The sequence below is a fragment of the Pelobates fuscus genome, chromosome 5 (assembly GCF_036172605.1).
Source record: "Pelobates fuscus isolate aPelFus1 chromosome 5, aPelFus1.pri, whole genome shotgun sequence".
NCBI classification, from domain to species: domain Eukaryota; kingdom Metazoa; phylum Chordata; class Amphibia; order Anura; family Pelobatidae; genus Pelobates; species Pelobates fuscus.
In genome coordinates, this window is record NC_086321.1 from 65054174 (window position 1) to 65073457 (window position 19284).

Below are 19284 nucleotides of genomic sequence, written 5' to 3' on the forward strand. Positions count from 1 at the left end.
AATATAGGGAATTATAGCGTGGGTGACCGTATAGTTTCGCCAAAGGGCACAGTATTAGTTACTTAGTGACTGGTGTAACAGCTGTGTGTGTACGGGAATTCCCTGAGTGTTTTGTTGTGTGCGTTTCACTTAGTAACTGTACCACGTGGTGCTGTTGCCGAGGGAACGGGTGTGACCGTTGGTAGAGTGTTTGTATAGTTTCTGTTGGAAACGACGCTCCATTGTTAAGTATGGGCGCGTCGGATTCGACGATTTTGGATCCCTTAGGATGTATGATAAAGAATTTTAAAAAGGGATATAAAGCATGTGATTTTGGGGTAAAGATGTCTCCAGCACTCCTGATTACTTTGTGTAGTAGGGAATGGCCTACTTTGGTTGCCGCATGGCCACCACGTGGCAGTTTGGATCCTAATCTGGTACAGCGTGTACACGTGGCTGTATCATGTAGGCCTGAATTTACGGCCAGTTTCCCTATATTGATTGTTGGAGGCAGGCCGTAAAAGACTCGCCAAAATGGATCCGAGTATGCCACTATGAACAATGTCGCCTCATGGTGGCCAGGACTCGCTTGTCCACTAGGGCCGTAATTACGCCCATTTTGGACACGCCCCCTGAGTCTGAGATCCCTATGCCGCCCCCTTACTCCTCCTCCACAGGAAGAGGAAGAGGAGGTGCTGCTGGAAACGCTCCTCCCCTTGCCCCGTTGTCCCCACCTACTTCCTCCTCTAGCTCAGAGCCCAGCCCCTTTGTTTCAAACCCTCCCCTTCCGATACCTGCTTCCGTTAACTCCACATACCCAGATTTGGTGCCATATCTAGCTTCCGGTCAGGCTTCCCCTAGCCCGGCCCGGAATATTTTACTCACCAACCTTCCCCATAGTAAAGCTTCCCCATCCCCATGCCTTACTACCCCTCGACCGGAACCCCTAACTGACGCATCCCTACGAAGCCCTAAATTAACCCGACACCTGACCGGTACTCTCCAACCCCGACATTATCAAATGCCACTTCGATTGACTCCTGGCCCGACACACATTAACGATGACGGCCAGATACAATATGCTGATCCAGTCTACGTCTATGTCCCTTTCACGACCACCGATCTCTTTAATTGGAAGACCCATAACTCCTCTTACACCGAAAAGCCTCAAGCCATGACGGATCTGTTTACTTCAATAGTCCAGACACATAATCCCACTTGGGCTGATTGCCAGCAATTATTAATGACATTAAAAATAAATATAAATAAATCAAGATAGATAAATCAAGCAGCAATTAAAGCGCTGGAAGAAGAGGCCCGTACACAAAATCAGGCCAACCCAGCAGCATGGGCCACAGCACATTATCCAAATGCCGATCCAAATTGGAATGTCAATGGCGCAGACTTGGTTCATTTAAAAGCTTATAGGGACGCCATTATTGCTGGCATGAAAGCTGGAGGAAAGAAGGCGATTAACATGTCTAAGACGGCTGAGGTATTGCAGAAATGTGATGAATCGCCCAGTGTCTTTTATGACCAATTATTGGAGGCATACCGCTTGTATACCCCCTTTAATCCGGAGGCCCCTGAGAATTCCCGGATGGTTAACTCTGCCTTTGTCAGCCAAGCCTACAGGGATATAAAGCGCAAGCTTCAAAAGTTTGAAGGGTTCGTAGGGATGTCCATAACCCAACTAATGGAGGTAGCGAATAAGGTGTATATGAACAGGGAAACAGAGACGAAGAAAGAGGAAGAGCGCAAGATGCGTAGAAAGGCAGATATGCTAGCGGTAGCGATCACAGGTGTAGACAGAAGGGAGAAAGAGGTGTATAGGGGAGCAGATAAAGGCGATAGTAAGTGGAATAGGGAGCCCCTGAGTAGGAATCAGTGCGCGTACTGTAGGGAAGAAGGGCATTGGAGAAGTGAGTGTCCACAAAGGGAACAGTATGAGAGAGACAGACCTAGGGTAGGATATGGTAATTATATCAGAGCGAGAGGTAGAGGAGGTCCTGGAGGGAATAATGGTAGCAATAGAGGAAGTGTTAGAGAAGACAGGTATTATCCAGCAGCGCAGAGATCCCGCGATAGAGAAGATAGGGACTTTGTAGGATTGGCTGACACGGTCATGGAGGACTATTGATACCGACCGGGCTCTATCCCCCTTGGCCGAGCGGAGCCTATGGTCGCTGTATCAATAGGGGGAAAAAGGAGTGCGTTCATGATCGATACTGGTGCTGAACATTCGGTGGTGACTGACCTAGTTGCTCCTCCATATGGAAGAACCATCACCGTAATAGGAGCAACTGGAAGGAGTGCTCCTAAACCGGTTCTTAAAAGTCGACTCTGTACATTGGGAGGCCACGTAGTAAAACATCAATTCCTTTATATGCCTGAATGTCCAGTCCAACTGCTAGGACGTGATTTGTTGTCAAAACTACAAGCGCAGATAACGTTTCTACCAAATGGAACAACATCTTTAAAGTTCAATGGACCTTCAGGTATAATGACAATATCTGTACCAAAGGAAGAAGAGTGGTGACTTTATACAGCGTTGACTAGCCAAAACCCTAAGAGTGATGAATCCTTGTCTAATATACCAGGAGTGTGGGCAGAGAACAACCCACCAGGACTTGCTCGCAATATCCCACCGATTCGAATCGAACTGAAACTTGGGGTCTATCCAGTGAGCTTAAGGCAATATCATATCCCACAAAAGGCCAAGAAGAATATACAATCATATTTGGATAAGTTCATAAGGTATGGTATCCTAAAATTCTGTACTTCCCCCTGGAACACCCCATTGCTGCCTGTTCAAAAGCCCGGTACAGATGAGTATCGCCCTGTGCAGGACTTGAGAGCAGTCAATGATGCGGTAGTAAGTATACATCCAGTTGTGCCCAATCCATATAACCTGCTTGCTTTAATTCCGGGCGGGGCTACCTATTTCACTGTCTTAGATCTCAAAGATGCCTTCTTTTGCCTTCGAATTGCTGCGGAAAGCCAGTGTATCTTCGCATTCCAATGGGAAAATGCTGTAACGGGCTCGAAACGCCAGATGACTTGGACAAGACTGCCCCAAGGGTTTAAAAATTCACCTACCCTATTTGGATCAGCTTTAAGTCAAGACTTACTGGATTTCAAGTCCATCCCAGAAGAGTGTGTACTATTGCAATATGTAGATGATTTGTTGATAGCGGCAGTTACTAGAGAAATATGTCAGCAATCAACACATGATATACTATTCTCTGGAAGGCAGGATACAAGGTGTCCAGGAAGAAAGCTCAGTTGTGTCAGCCAACTGTCAAGTATCTGGGATTCCATATCTCTGAAGGTCAAAGAATAATGGGGCCAGAGAGAAAAGAAGCTGTATGCCAAATACCAATACCCAAGAATAGAAGACAAGTGCGGGAATTCTTGGGGGCAGCAGGTTTCTGTAAGATATGGATTCCCAGTTATGCGATATTGGCGAAACCTCTTTATGCAGCTATAAAAGGTACAGAACACGATCCCTTCCTGTGGACACCTGAACAGCAAAAGGCATTTGAAGATGTGAAGAAGGCTTTGATGAGTGCCCCAGCATTAGGTCTACCTGATCATACACGTCCATTCTACTTATATGTACACGAGCAAAGAAGAATGGCTGTGGGAGTATTGACACAGTACTTGGGATCATGGCAAAGACCTGTTGCATATATGTCAAAACAACTGGATGCAGTGGCCAGTGGTCTTCCACCTTGTCTAAGAGCCGTAGCTGCCGCCGCCCTGCTGGTAGCTGAAGCCGATAAACTCACTCTGGGTCAAGAACTCTATGTGCGAGTCCCGCACGCAGTACAGACGTTGCTAGACTATAAAGGCAATCATTGGTTTAGTAACAGCCGCATGACTAAGTATCAGGCTATGTTGTGTGAAAACCCAAGAGTGCATTTAGAGACTGTTAACACTTTAAATCCAGCTACCCTTTTGCCACAACCTACTGAAAGTCAACATGATTGCCTTGAGGTGATGGATGATGTATTTTCAAGTAGACCAGATCTTCGTGACTTTCCCATCCAGAACCCTGATGTCCAGTACTATACGGACGGCAGTAGTTATGTGAAAGAAGGGATTCGCTATGCAGGATATGCAGTAACAACCATAGACAAGGTGATAGAAGCTCGGCCATTGTCAAAAGGAACATCGGCACAGAAGGCAGAACTAATTGCACTAACACGAGCGTTACAATTGGCTGAAGGTTTAAGAGTGAACATCTACACGGACTCCAAGTATGCGTTTTTAACCACTCATGCCCACGGAGCTTTGTATAAAGAAAGAGGACTATTGAATTCAGAGGGTAAAGAAATTAAGTACGCAGCTGAAATATTACAACTACTGGAAGCCGTGTGGGAACCAAAAGAAGTTGGTATTATACATTGTCGGGCGCATCTGAAAGGAGATGGTGATGTAACCAAAGGAAATCGGATGGCAGATAATGCAGCTAAGCGTGCCGCTGAATCAGGAAGACAGGAATATGTGGAACATATAGCTGCACTTATACCGACTCCACTGTCTCAATGGACTCCAGTTTATACAGCTCAAGAAGAAGAGTGGTTAAAGACTGAAGCTGGGAAGTTCCTGGAGAACAAATGGTATCAGTTAGAAGATGGAAGAATAGTTATTCCAGCATCACTAGCTGTAGAAATTGTCCAGAACTATCACAACGGGACACATTCTGGAAGAGATAGTATGGAAGAATCTCTCAGAAAACATTTCTACATACCAAGATTGTCCAACTTGACTCAAGCCATTGTACGAAGATGTGTAATATGTGCTAAGAACAACGCAAGGCAAGGACCAGTGAAACCACCGGGAGTCCAGTATATGGGGGGACTCCCTATGTCCGATCTTCAAATAGACTATACAGTAATGCCTAAATCCGGTGGTCATCGCTACCTACTAGTAGTTGTGTGTACTTATTCAGGCTGGGTAGAAGCATGTCCTACTCGTACAGAGAAAGCAGGAGAAGTTGTACGATAATATAGGAAACGAAAAAATTCCCCTTAGCCCTAGATCGACAAGGTTCAATCTGTGGTTAGGGAAATGGGTCAGAGTGGGTGGTACCAGCTCCACCTAATGGGCATGTACCCTTAATTGTAGATATAATGAAAGCGCACTGTATGCTGTGGTAGTGCCCCTTAAGAAAGAGGGAGACTACCCAGCAAGCTGGTAAGATGACAGATGATTATTAGTATGAGCCTGATCTATCTTAAGATTAGGAGTCCAGTGGATAGGGGTAAGCTAGGGGAACAAAAATATATATAGGAAAAAGCAGCAATAGATGGTGCTGGAAGTAATGGATACAGTGTAAGAGAAAATATCTCTTCATCAACCGTGTTACACTGAAACTTTATTGACTGCTTATAGAGAGAGATACACTTGCCACTGTGTATCCATACATACTTCTGTAACCTATGAATGAATGGAAAGTCTGTCCCTGGTATGCAAATGAATACTTTGTTCAGAGTGCTATTCCCGGGGAAGTGAATGACAATCAACCCCTAGGCAGTATAGTCTCTTAAAGATATAGGTCGTGCCGTCTATAAGTGTAACAGTGAGAGGCACAGACTTCCATAGGGAAAGGAAAAGAGACAACGTTTAACCAATGCTAATGCACAGTGGTACAGTAGAGGAAAGGATGTCTGATGACAAATACAGTTAGCGATAATAGTACTTAATGATGAGAGGAAAATCTCTTTGATAACACTATTAGATCGCTAGACTGGCGCTAGACTGAAGTTGTACGATTACTGTTACGAGAAATAATACCCCGATATGGACTACCATGCTCTATAGGATCGGATAATGGTCCAGCCTTTGTTCATCAGTGCCTACAACAACTGACTCATATGCTTGGTATTAAGTGGAAGCTTCATACGGCATATAGACCTCAGAGCTCTGGTAAAGTAGAAAGAATGAATAGAACTATTAAGAACCAGTTGGCAAAGATGTGTCAAGAGACTCAGCTTAAGTGGAATGTTCTTTTGCCTATAGCTCTGTTACGTATTCGTAGTACACCTACCAGAAGGATGGGTCTCTCACCTTTTGAAATCATGTATGGGCGTCCACCTCCCGTACTTGGTAACTTAAGGGGGGATTTGAGTCAGTTGGGAGAAGGAATTACCCGGCAGCAGGTTGTAGAGTTGGGTAAAACTATGGAGGAGGTACAGAAATGGGTACAAGACAGATTACCTGTGAATATTTATCCCCCTGTTCATAGCTATCATCCAGGAGATCAAGTGTGGATTAAAGAGTGGAACAGTATACCGTTAGGGCCTAAGTGGAGGGGTCCTTATGTTGTTCTTTTGTCTACCCCTACAGCAATAAAGGTGGCTGAAGTGACTCCGTGGATTCATCACTCCAGGGTTAAACCAGCAGCAGTAGATTCTTGGCAAGCTACACCAGATCTAGAGAATCCCTGCAAGATCCGGTTAAAGCGCACGACTCAGTCGGAGTGACGAGGAGATATTGGGATTACAATTGTATTTAAAGAGATCAGTAAGTGAGTGTTTTGACGGCCATAATAAAGCCTGACCACTTACCCACGTGTCATAGCCAGGGTGTATCGAAGGGACCTCTGTGAACGGAAGAGCAGAACTCCATTCCTTGCAGCCCTTACATCCTGGAAGCTGAGGTGCCATCGCACGGACGAAGACTGAGGATGAAGACGTCGAAAGAAGTGTTTTTGATAATGTGTATTTTTGTGTTTTTAAATATTCAGGAAGGTAGAGGTACCGACACACCTAGCTGTGAGGTTTGCATTAAGACTACTATAACAGGTAATCATATTTCCCAGACCCTAATTTGGCATTCACAATATGAGTGTAAAGGATATGTGTCTAGGTGTAGATACTTGGGTATAGAATATAGTGTATGCCATTTAGGAGTAGGAGACCCTAAGTGCTTCAATCCAGAGTATCAACCCCTTACAATTTGGTTGACCCTCCGGAATGGAGATCCACAGGGGACCCTAATAAATAAAACAGTATTAGAAACTGTACATTCTTCAGGTGTTCTGCTATTTGATGCATGTAAAGCGATATCAAGTGGTAGAAAGCCGTGGAATGTATGTGGGGATCTTAAATGGGAGAGAACGTATGGGTCTAACGATAAGTATATTTGTCCTAGTAGTAAAAATAAGTACGTAAGTCCAAAATGCCCAGATAGGGATTATAATTATTGCCCATATTGGTCTTGTGTGGGGTGGGCAACTTGGGGACAGACAGTAGATAAGGATATGATTGTTACTAAGTTGCCTACCAAACCGTATTGTAAGTCTATGGAGTGTAACCCAGTCCATATACTTATTAATAATCCTGAACAATTTTTAGATAGGTTTGGTAACTTATTTGGGTTCCAGATATATGGGACGGGTTTAGATCCTGGGACAATATTATTTATAGGGATAGAGACCGATACCGTAGCATCCCAAACTCATCAGGTTTTCCATTCTTTTTATGAAGAGATGAGTGTAGAAAATAAGATCCCCCATAATGCTAAAAACCTGTTTATAGATTTAGCTGAAAGTATTGCTGGTAGTCTTAATGTGACCAACTGCTATGTATGTGGAGGTACTAACATGGGAGACCAATGGCCCTGGGAAGCAAAGGAGACAATTGAACAAATAATATCTTCTCAAGCCGATTATCAAATGAGTGTTAGAGGTAAATCTGAGTGGCGATTAAAGACCTCCATCATAGGTTATGTTTGCATAGCAAGAAAAGGAATAATGTTTAACACATCTGTAGGAGAACTAACTTGTCTAGGGCAAAAAGCTTATGATGATAATACAAAGAATACAACCCGGTGGTCGGCTTCAAATGTCTCAGAACCACCTAACCCGTTTGCAAGTTATGCCAATTTAAAGGACGTGTGGTTTGATCTATCTATCACATCTAGTTGGAAAGCCCCAGCAAATCTGTACTGGATCTGTGGTAAGAAGGCCTATTCGGAGTTACCACAGGACTGGGAAGGGGCATGTGTGTTAGGTATGCTCAAACCATCCTTCTTCTTGTTGCCTATTGAAACAGGAGAGACTTTGGGAGTTAAAGTATATGATGTGAATCATAGGAAGAAAAGGGGACCCCTAGAGATAGGTACCTGGGAAGATAATGAATGGCCTCCCCAGCGTATTATAGATTATTATGGGCCAGCCACTTGGGCAGAAGATGGTACTTTCGGATATAGAACCCCAATATATATGCTCAACCGCATTATAAGGTTACAGGCGGTGGTTGAGATAATTACCAATGAGACATCACAAGCGCTCAATCTCCTAGCGAAGCATAATACTAGGATGAGGACAGCCGTTTTCCAAAATAGATTAGCTTTGGATTATCTATTGGCAGTAGAGGGAGGTGTATGTGGGAAGTTTAACCTAAGAAATTGCTGTCTTCAAATAGATGATGAAGGGCAAGCAATAGCTGAGCTTACTAGCCATATGGTTAAACTAGCGCATGTGCCTTCTCAGGTATGGAAAGGGTATAATCCAAGTAGTTGGTTTGGTAATTGGTATGAGCAGTTTGGAGGACTTAAGGCATTGGTAGGTGGAGTCATGCTAATCTTAATGCTGTGCCTTCTCCTACCATGTCTTGTTCCTTTGGTAGTTAGGTCTGTGCAGGGCATTATAGAAAATATAGCAGAAAGAAAGGCTGCTGCACAGATAATGGCCATATATAGATATGAGGCTCTAAATCAGGGAGAACTAGTGCAGGAAGAAGAATGTTGAGGGATTCACGTCATTAGTCGCAGAGTCTGGTCTGGTTCGTGGCAACCTGAGGTATATGCAAACTAAGGTTAAGTGATGCCTCCGTAATTGTGAAAATATCAGAGGCATCAAAGGGGGGAATGTGGTGGAATCTCGGTAAAAATAAATTTAGTAGGCCGAGATTACCACGTGGCATGTGTACGTGCATATACTGGTGTATCGGTCGGTTGGTTGCACGTGGCAAAGATACGATCAGTAGTGTACGGAGCATGTGCGAGAATACCGGATGTAGTATTCCCCTCCTCCATTGTGCTGGGCAAGCCATGCGGTCAAACAGGAAGTTAGTTCTTATTCGATCGATTGGGTTAGAGAATGTGTGGGTGGAGCTACTTATGGGAGGAGTTACATGCTTATATAAGGAGCCTACTCTATTGTCCAGAACTTGTTGTATTTTGGTGACATTAGTCCCTCTGAGTCCCGATCGGTGAACAGAATAAAGAATCTCTTCCTTCCTGAAGAAACCTGTGTCCATCTCTATGTGCTCGGCTTCCGTCAGTTTCTCCGGTATCATATGTGATGATGTCTTAGTATGTATATCAAATAGAATATCAAATACAAATTGCGTACATGTTTGTATGTGTGTCCTAGACGAAATATGAAATACATAATTGTCAGCCTATGCATTTAATAATAACAGTGATTTGGTACAAATGATCTTGATTTTTATGTGTAATACTATGTAGGAAAATACATTACACAAGTATATGCAAAGGATAAATCCCAATTTGTTTGAATATTGTTTAAAATAATTTTTCATGTGTATGTTAAGTAGAATCAATTTAAATAATTAATTGTGTATTCTTACTACACGTCGTTCCTCTAATCTGTTTCCTCATATATAATAGATTGGTTAACAGTACACTGGAAGTTTGCAAAGAGGGAAGAACCGTGCAAACTTTATTTTCTAAATAAATAAAATGTGTAATCTGTTGGATTAACGCATTTCCCCCAGCATTTAAAATGGAGGACATAGAGAGGGACACCTTTATTTTAGTGGTGTGAGTGGGGGTGTGGCCAGGGATGGGGCTGTTCTGAGCCATTTTAGGTAACTTATCAGTAATGATTCATTCAACTAAAATGTAATTAAGAGCAAGGATTTTTTTTTTTACACACTCCGATTTCTCAGTCCATTTATTGCAGTTTAAAGACACATTACTGAGAGTATTATTGCTGTGGAGCTCTGTTATACACTCAGACACAACAACAATATAGATCTGCTAGAAAAAAAGGACATTAGAGTACAAAAAAAGGGATTTGGGCTTACAGTAGGGGCTGTCTCTCCTGAATAGTGACACTTGGGAGGCATGGCTTACTACAAGCATAATTTGTAAATACATGTATAAATAAAAGGACAGCTGAGTGTCATTCTGTAATGATCATATGGTTGGGTGTGCATGCACGTGTATTTGCTGGGTGAGCTAATATAGGAAAACATAGGAAAATCGTGGATCAGTTGAAATGTGTTGACTTACTGTTCACCAATCTTGATCTTGTCACTGTGAATACCTTCCTAGCATGCGAGGTGCACTGTAATCACTGATTTATGGAAGACGACGTGGTGGAAAATACATATCACATGACCTTTTTTCCAGTTTGGAAGGGTCTTACTGCTGACAGGAGAAACTAAGAGGTAGTGTACCAGGAATTATGGACAACTGATAGCTGAATGGCAAAACATCACCAAACTGGAAATATTTTACTGCTTGGCTTTTTTCGCCTTGAATTTGCAATTCCCTTCAAAGTTTTTAGCAATTCTTGGTATGGTGAATAAATTCTATGCAAGGGCAGCTGTAGAAATGTCACTATGTCTCTCTACTCACAGTAAAACTACCAAAACAATGGACTGAATTCATCAAGGCAAAAACAGGTGGTATAATGGGGCAAAGAACTAAATTAGGAGTGATCACCATGGAAACCAATAAAAGTTAATTTAGCACTTTCGCCCAAAATAAAACCTGTTTTGCCTCTTTCAATCTCCTCCAATGTCCGTTAAATAATGTCTGGATAATTTGCTTTGGAAAAACAGAATATCCAAAGGTATAGCAGTTATTATGTTGAGTAGCATGTTGCTAATCCAAGTAGAATTCTCATTGCCATTTTAGTGTCACAATGAAATGTTTTGTCCAATGTTGAGGCAAAATTTGAAAGCTTTTCCAATGTGTGCTTTCATCTTCTGCTCTAGATTTTGTCAGTCTACATTTTAACACAATACAGAAAAGACGACTGTCTAACTAGTGTGTGTGTTCCTTTAAACAAGAGCCAGCATTGAAGTGTTTTGTTTCATTTCATTCATCTGTTAGAGTTAAATGTCTATGTGCAGCAATATCTGTACATGTAAAGATCACATTTCTCTATACAGCTGTCCTAAGCCCCGTTAGGGTCTGAAGGCTATAATAGTCTTTTTTCTATAATTAGTAGCCATTTCTATTTATTAGACTTTAAAAAAAAAAAACAGTTATTCCTTCACAGAAGTAACTGTCACTCATTAGTGCCTAGACTGTTTTTTAAGAATTATTTTTTTCTATTGAACACTCTTTCACAATAATACATTATTACGGGGTTAACTGATTATAAATATGATCTTACTGTAAGTGTTGTATTTCCAGAGAAATCCTTGTTTTCTTTGCAGATTCTTCCTTCACTTTCCATTGCACATTTATACTTTGTATCCATCTGTTCTGGGCATTCCGGTGCTCCCTCCTCTATTAAACCTTTAATTTCCTCATTACTGAGTTTGTTGTGGGTATTGTTTAACCTGTCCTTCTGACACTGGTCTGTCCTTACTCCATGAGTTTCCTCATCAAGAAGGGCTGGTTTATCCTCTTGTGAAATGGGTACTCCACTTTCTCGAATGTCTTGTGAACACACATGGATTCGAGGATTTTCTATTGACTCGTCCGTCCTTAAGTTTAAATCTTTTTGATCTATTCCATTAGTTGGAAACAGTTTATTAAATGCATTGATATTGCTCGCTTTACTAGAAGTAGATACATCTCCTCTTCTGCTATTTTCCTTGTTCTCCTCTTCAATCCCGGCTTGGTCATTTTGAATTGCTGCTGCAGCCAAGGCTAGCTTACACCTCTCTTTACTTTTAACTCTGGGCATTTCATCCTGTTTGTGTTCCACAGTAATTACCATCTCTGGCTGAAAAGCTTTCAGACAGTCCCTGGAGAGATCTTTTTTTACAACTTCTTCTGATGATTGTGAGTGACTGTCAGGGAGGTCAGTAAATACTTCCATTGGCAGTGTGTCATCTGACACTTCCTTCACACAAGACACACCACAGTGGAATGGATCACACCCATTTAGGCAATCCTGGCTTACTTTTGTCTCATTTAGCTCATCAGCCTGGTAATTTTCCAGTAAAAATACAGGATCATCAACTAGCAGAGCATGCTGCCAAACCTCATTGGTATAATCCGTCATTACATCTGAACATTCCAAATAGTTGAGACAATCGTCAAAAGGTTCATCTTCTGAAGTCAGTCTAGCATCCCTGTTTGTCTCCGTATTGCAGCAGCAATATTTTGACTTGTTCCACAAACAGTAAACTTGTTCTACTGAGCTTGTGTGGCAGGTGAATATGCCTTTTAGGTTATTAGACATTTTCAAGTCCCCATTTTTATAGGAATTTTTAATTATGTTGGATTTTAAATCCATGAATCCCCGAGATTCTGTTTGCTGTATAGCTGGCGTGGAATGTTCTTTTGCAATGGTTTCTTCATTCAGAACTAAGCAGTTTTCTTCTTGGGCCATTTTAAACTCATTTTGCTCCCTTAATTCAAAAATATTATCTAGCAGTGCATCATCTTTTGAATTATGTGCATTTTCTTCATCTATATGCAATATTGCTAATTCCTCAATTTCTTTTTTAGGTTCTAAAGATGTGCAGAGAGAATAACCGTCAACCAAGTCTGAAAGGCCAGCCATACGTAATGGAATATTTGGCTATCACAACATAGGCTTGCTTTGATCTCTTTTATAGCTTGTTTGGCTTTTAAAGAGTTCTGTTTTTTTTGTTTTGTTTTTTAGGTAGCCTTCCTGTGAAAAAAAATATAAAACAAAAATAATTATTTGTTCATGAATATTTTAGTACATTTTATCTAATAATTTTCTTCAAGAGAATCAGTGGAAGTAATGTACTACCGAGCGTCATTTCAACATTTCTAGAATTGCAAATATATGATGTCATAACAGCTGTATTCCTGGCACTATAGCTACCTCTGCCTCCCCCCTTCCTTGTGCTGCCCCCCTCTCCCACCACTGTGAATAAAGGGTTAAAGTCCCATGGAGCTGTGCCGCAGCTCCGCCTCACCTGACGTCCATCGGCGTCCAAGTGCCACGTGTGCATTAGGCAACCCCCTGTAGGAAAGCATTGAATCAATGTTTCCCTATGGGAAAATAGCTGACGCTGGATGTCCTCACACCCTGCATGAGGTTACCAGACCAAAAGTCCGTTAACATCCAGAAAGTGCCTCAAGTGGCTGTTTGGTAGACTAGGAGGCTGCCTTAGTGCTGCAATGTAAACATTGCAGTTTCTCTGGAACTTCAATGTTTAACATTGCAGCACTAAGTGCAATAGGGACACTGTATCCAGACCACTTCAATGAGCTGAAGTGGTCTGGGTGCCTAAAGTGTCCTTTTACGTTTTGGCCTGGCATAAGAAAAGATTTAGATAAAATAATATATATATAAATAGCAGGGTTTTATTTATATATAATTTGCAACATTATTGATAAATAATGTGTGCTCTCACATGCCTACATATTTTTGAATAATTCATATGAAAATATACAAACAATGTTTGGCAACAAATGTGCTGCAGTATCCCACACATTGTCCCACCACATCTTCAATAACCAGTCGAAAATACAGCGTATGCTTTGAGACAACAGCTGTAAATATCCTTATCAAAGGGTATCTCAAATAGTTCTGATATAATTAAACTGTTAATAGTTCCCAACTGATTCCTCTTCTGCAACTGTCACTAGTCTAATGCTATCCTTACCGTTTTGTGTCATTTTATCCCACTCCCTCTAGCATGTAAGCTCATTGAGCAGGGCCCTCAATCCCTCTGCTCCTGTGTGTCCAACTTGTCTGGTTACAACAACATGTCTGTTCGTCCACCCACTGTAAAGCGCTGCAGAATTTGACGGCGCTCTATAAATATCATCATCATAATAATAATAATAATAATAATAAGGCACTTGAAAAATATGTGACAAATGTAAAGTGTGATTTATCCTCAACACAAATACTGATTTCCAATATCCATTAGAAAAGGACAAGTAAACCTGACATTCCTGTACCTACTATTAGGAATTTGTTAAAATAGAATATATAATATGAATGTGAATATTCGTTTCAGTTCAAAGTGCATTCAATCCAAATTTGAGCCGAATGTCACGACAACGGTACATCATTTATTGTTGCACTATAGAATATTACTATTTAATGTAATTGTGTAGAGCTTACATGATTTGGCCACTTGGTAGAGGACAAATGTCAGAAAGGGTTAATGCAAATTATATAGGAATGTAAAAGGTCAGATGGTTTACCACATGAATTGCTCCTTTGATCAAAAGGTGTGACATTTTAAACTTGAGCTGCCTTTATGTCTAGCTTTAATGTAACTAACTGACTTTCACCATATGGCCTGTTAATTGGCATATCAAAGGACCCTTGTGTCCCAGTGTCATATCCAAAAGAAACATGAATAATTACCCATAAATTAATAATTAAGCCTCATTTTGTGCGTATTTAGGATGGGACATGCTGTCAGGATCCTATCCTTACAGATACGTTCTGTGTTAATGTATTTCCATTCCTTTAAATCAAGTTCTAGCACTCAACCACTAGTGGCCTCCCTAGCCACCAGTCACCTCAGTCCTCACCTGCCTAGGACTAATTACTGATCCTACAAAAGGCCACACCCGAGAATACCAGTGGCCTTTACATTGAAGTTGATGTTCTTACTGAAAGACTTCAGATCCTGGCTCCCGAGAAGCAACCTGTGACTTGCCTTCATTGCTTTAAACCTGATTCACTTCCAACCCTGCTCCATACCTACCTGGGTTGCCTGAAACTCTGCTTTATCCTGCCAACCTGGATTACTTCCAACCCTGCTCCATACCAACCTGGATTGCTTACAACTCTGCTTTATCCTGCGTTTCTGATTTATACAAACCTGCATAACCCCTATCTGGACATTGCTTACTCTTATTAACAAGGTGTTATTTTTCTACCCTGAAACCTTATTCTTTATACCTGTCTTGTTATACTTGCTAAACTGTTATCTCTAGCTTCCTTATTATTTGCAAACCTGTTTATTATCTTGATAGGGCATATTGCCTTAATGTTTATTTCTCTCACTTCCCTTCTCCCTATTTAATTGTAAAGGTTAACCTGCTGATATGTCAAAACCTGCAAATAAAGCCTATTTTGTTAACTCTAGCCAAAGCCTCCTATCTGACCTGCACAAGATCATGACACATGCACACTCTTCTAAACAAGTCTAGACATGGATACATGGACTTAAGCTGTTTGGAATGGATTGTGATGTCCGCTATATTAGGTCACAAGTAAGAAGTGTAATATAAGAGAGAGAGAGAATGGAAAAATTTTAACACATTCGTAGTTCTGACAAATTATTATTTCTGTGGCAAGCTACAAAGAAGAGGTAAAACCAAAAGTTTTTATATTTGGACTGATGTTGGTCTGGAACACAAGGGGGTGATTACTTATTGTTTACACCTTCTCTCCACCTTTGGGCCAGGCATGGAAACTTGAGATTAATCCAGAGGGTGTATATTTACAATGACATGTAAATTTCTATTGTACTTGCTTGGGGCCAAAATCTAATTTTGAGTGAGTCACAATCTTTCCTTGTCAGAGACCCCCTGGGCAGAAGTTTTACTTTTAAAACGTAGGTGAGTAATTATGACTTCTGTTTTATCTATTTTATTTATTATATTGGTGAAATTTATTTATCATCTATATTTTTATATGCACTGCGACTATTTTTGTTCATAAATAGTGATGTCGCGAACATAAAATTTTCAGTTGGCGAACGCAAACGTTTGCGAACCGGGCGAACCGCCATAGACTTCAATGGGCAGGCGAATTTTAAAACCCACAGAGACTCTTTCTGGCCAAAATTGTGATGGAAAAGTTGTTTCAAGGTGACTAACACCTGGACTGTGGATTGACACCTATCCTAAGGATCCCTGATACACACTGACACAGAACAGAATAGGGACTGTTCCCCCTACATAGGGTCACTTGGCAGATATGGATTGACACCTATCCTAAGGATCCCTGATACACACTGACACAGAAAAGAATAGGGACTGTTCCCCCTACATAGGGTCACTTGGCAGATATGGATTGACACCTGTCCTCAGGGACCCTGATACACACTGACACAGAGCAGAAAAGGGACTGTTCCCCCCTACATAGGGTCACTTGGCAGATATGGATTGACACCTATCCTAAGGATCCCTGATACACACTGACACAGAGCAGAATAGGGACTGTTCCCCCTAAATAGGGTCACTTGGCAGATATGGATTGACACCTGTCCTAAGAGACCCTGATACACACTGACAGAGCATAATAGGGACTGTTCCCCCTACATAGGGTCACTTGGCAGATATGGATTGACACCTATCCTAAGGATCCCTGATGCACACTGACACAGAGCAGAATAGGGACTGTTCCCCCTACATAGGGTCACTTGGCAGATATGGATTGACACCTGTCCTCAGACGCTATTGTGACACCAGATATAAGTGGCAATGTGCACTGGCAGAGGTTGGCAGAGTACACGCTGTAGGCCTGACACCCGCTTGAAGACAACTAACTGCTATTCAATCTATAACAGTGAAAAACGTTTTTTGGTTTTAAATGCACGCTATTGTGACACCAGATATGAGTGGCAATGTGCACTGGCAGAGGTTAGCAGAGTACACGCTGTAGGCCTGACACCCGCTTGAAGACAACTAACTGCTATTCAATCTATAACAGTGAAAAAAGTTTTTGGGTTTTAAATGCACGCTATTGTGACACCAGATATGAGTGACAATGTGTACTGGCAGAGGTTGGCAGAGTACACGCTGTAGGCCTGACACCCGCTTGAAGACAACTGCTATTCAATCTATAACAGTGAAAAATGTTTTTGGGTTTTAAATGCACGCTATTGTGACACCAGATATGAGTGGCAATGTGCACTGGCAGAGGTTGCAGAGTACACGCTGTTGGCCTGACACACAGACGCTTGCAGACAACTAACTGCTATTTAATCCATTACAGTGAAAAAAAGTTTTGGGGTTTTTAAATGCACGCTATTGTGACACCAGATATGAGTGGCACTGTGCACTGGCAGAGGTTGGCAGAGTACACGCTGTAGGCCTGACACACAGACGCTTGCAGACAACTAACTGCTATTCAATCTATTACAGTGAAACATTTTTTTTCGTTTTTAAATGCAAGCTATTGTGACACCAGATATGAGTGGTGGCACTGGGCAAGTGGGCACAGTATCCACTGTGAGCCTGACACAGAAGCTGGCAGGCAGGCAACTGCAATTAGATTACACAGGAAAAAAAGCAGACTGATGTTCTAGCCCTAAAAAGGGCTTTTTGGGGTGCTGTCCTTACAGCAGAGATCAGATGAGTCCTTCAGGACTGTAGTGGACACTGAATACACTAGCCTAGCTATACATTTCCCTATCAAATGAGCAGCAGCTACACTTTCCCTCCTCTATCTAAGAATGGAGCTTCAGAATGAATCTAAAATGGATGCTGTACAGGAGGTGGGAGGATCTGGAAGGGAGGGTCTGCTGCTGATTGGCTGGAATGTGTCTGCTGACTGTGAGGCACAGGGTCAAAGTTTACTCAATGATGACGAATAGGGGGCGGATCGAACCGCGCATGTGTTCGCCCGCCGTGGCGAACACGAACACGCTATGTTCGCCAGGCACTATTCGCCGGCTAACAGTTCGGTACATCACTATTCATAAATATTCCTTGATTAAGTTCTGCCTTTGTCTGGTAAAGAATCACGTTACCTGAAGACACTAATTAGTGTTTTGCAATTGCATAGATATTGTACTTAGTGGGTTTTTATTATTAAGTTACCTGGAAGACCAAGGCACCCCATTTATAAATCGTCTTGGTGATGGCAGCATTAAAATAGTAATACTTATACTTATATTATTATAGTTAAGTGTGTGTGGGGGGGGGGTTTATCATTCTTCCCGGTCTAGTGCTGACTAATAGTGAACTATAACCCTTTCACCTCTAGAACTAAGTTACGCACACTCTTGGAGTAGAGTGCGTTTGTGACATATCAAATTCTCAAACTCTGAGCCAAAATGTATATGAATCACACAATGGCCAAGTATGTCTGCTTCTGAATTCCACCATGGTCCAAACAAAAATTGGTGTGACGGATGACCTTGCACTCTGGGACCGTGATTCTTAGGACCGTAAGCACCGCACCAGACCCCACAAGCGCCACAGACTCCACAACCGCTTAGCTGGGATCTCGCTGTCTTCCTCCCACCCTGGATCAACCTCTGATATCAATGACGTGTGGGAAAGACCTTTCCTTCAGGAGAGTATAGCTCTTATAAGAGCTAGTGATATAGCAGTTCCCCTCCAATCACGAGACCAAGCTATGTGTTGAGGGTTAAGCAGGACTCTATTTTAATGGTGCCACAGCTGGTCTTATGTGCTGTGGCGAAACCAACCTCACCACTGCGCATTGGAGAAGCCTGTTTGCCCGCCTCCTGCCTGCTGACTATGGACCCGGGGAGATTCGGCCCTTTAAATACAGTATTTGGGCATATTGTATTTTATTATGCTGCTGCTGGCCCTTTAAGAACCATCTGGGGACATACTGTGGAGTTACTGGGTGGCCACCATTTCATGTATCAGAGGCACATGGTGAGAACAATGGATGAAGCACATGGTGAGAACAATGGATGGCGGCCATTTTAACTCACAAACACTGTTTGGACTTTTCTACATGGTGCCATCTTGCCGTTATTTGGTGCACAAAGACATCGTGCAGTAGTTTTAAACTATACAACAGGGGACACATTATACAGTAATTATTTTTCATATAGCCTGTATATGTTCTGAGAAATCTGCATTAAACTGTATCTTCCAAACTACTGAACGGATCTGGGTGAATTTTGGATATGTGGTTCACCCAGATCCCCCGCTTATATGGGGTTATTGCATGTTTTGGGGTCCCTGTTTTATAATACTATGTTTTATAATACTGTATTTCTCTGCCTGTGATAATTATATTAACCATTGTGTTCAGAAATCATATCACAGGCAGAGGGGAGGATTTTGTGTGGGAGTGTCTGTGTGTATTGTACGGATTGATTGGTTGTATTTCAAAACCCTGTGGGCCGTACTATGTTTGTAGATTGTGAATAAAAGAGGCTATATGTGCCAGTACAGTCAGTTCTGCTTGACCCTCAAAACAAAGTG

At 41.9% G+C, this 19284-nt stretch overlaps 1 protein-coding gene across 1 annotated transcript in view; it reads right to left on the reverse strand.

The window, feature by feature from the left end:
- The window catches only part of ALPK2 (alpha kinase 2), a 60824-nt gene extending 48059 nt beyond the window's left edge, over nt 1-12765 (reverse strand). The window contains exon 1 of the mRNA XM_063453949.1: nt 11366-12765. Within this exon, the coding sequence (XP_063310019.1) occupies nt 11366-12709 (1344 nt within the window). The 5' untranslated portion in view covers nt 12710-12765. The remainder of the gene's footprint in view (nt 1-11365) is intronic.
- Between the last annotated feature and the right edge of the window lie 6519 nt (nt 12766-19284).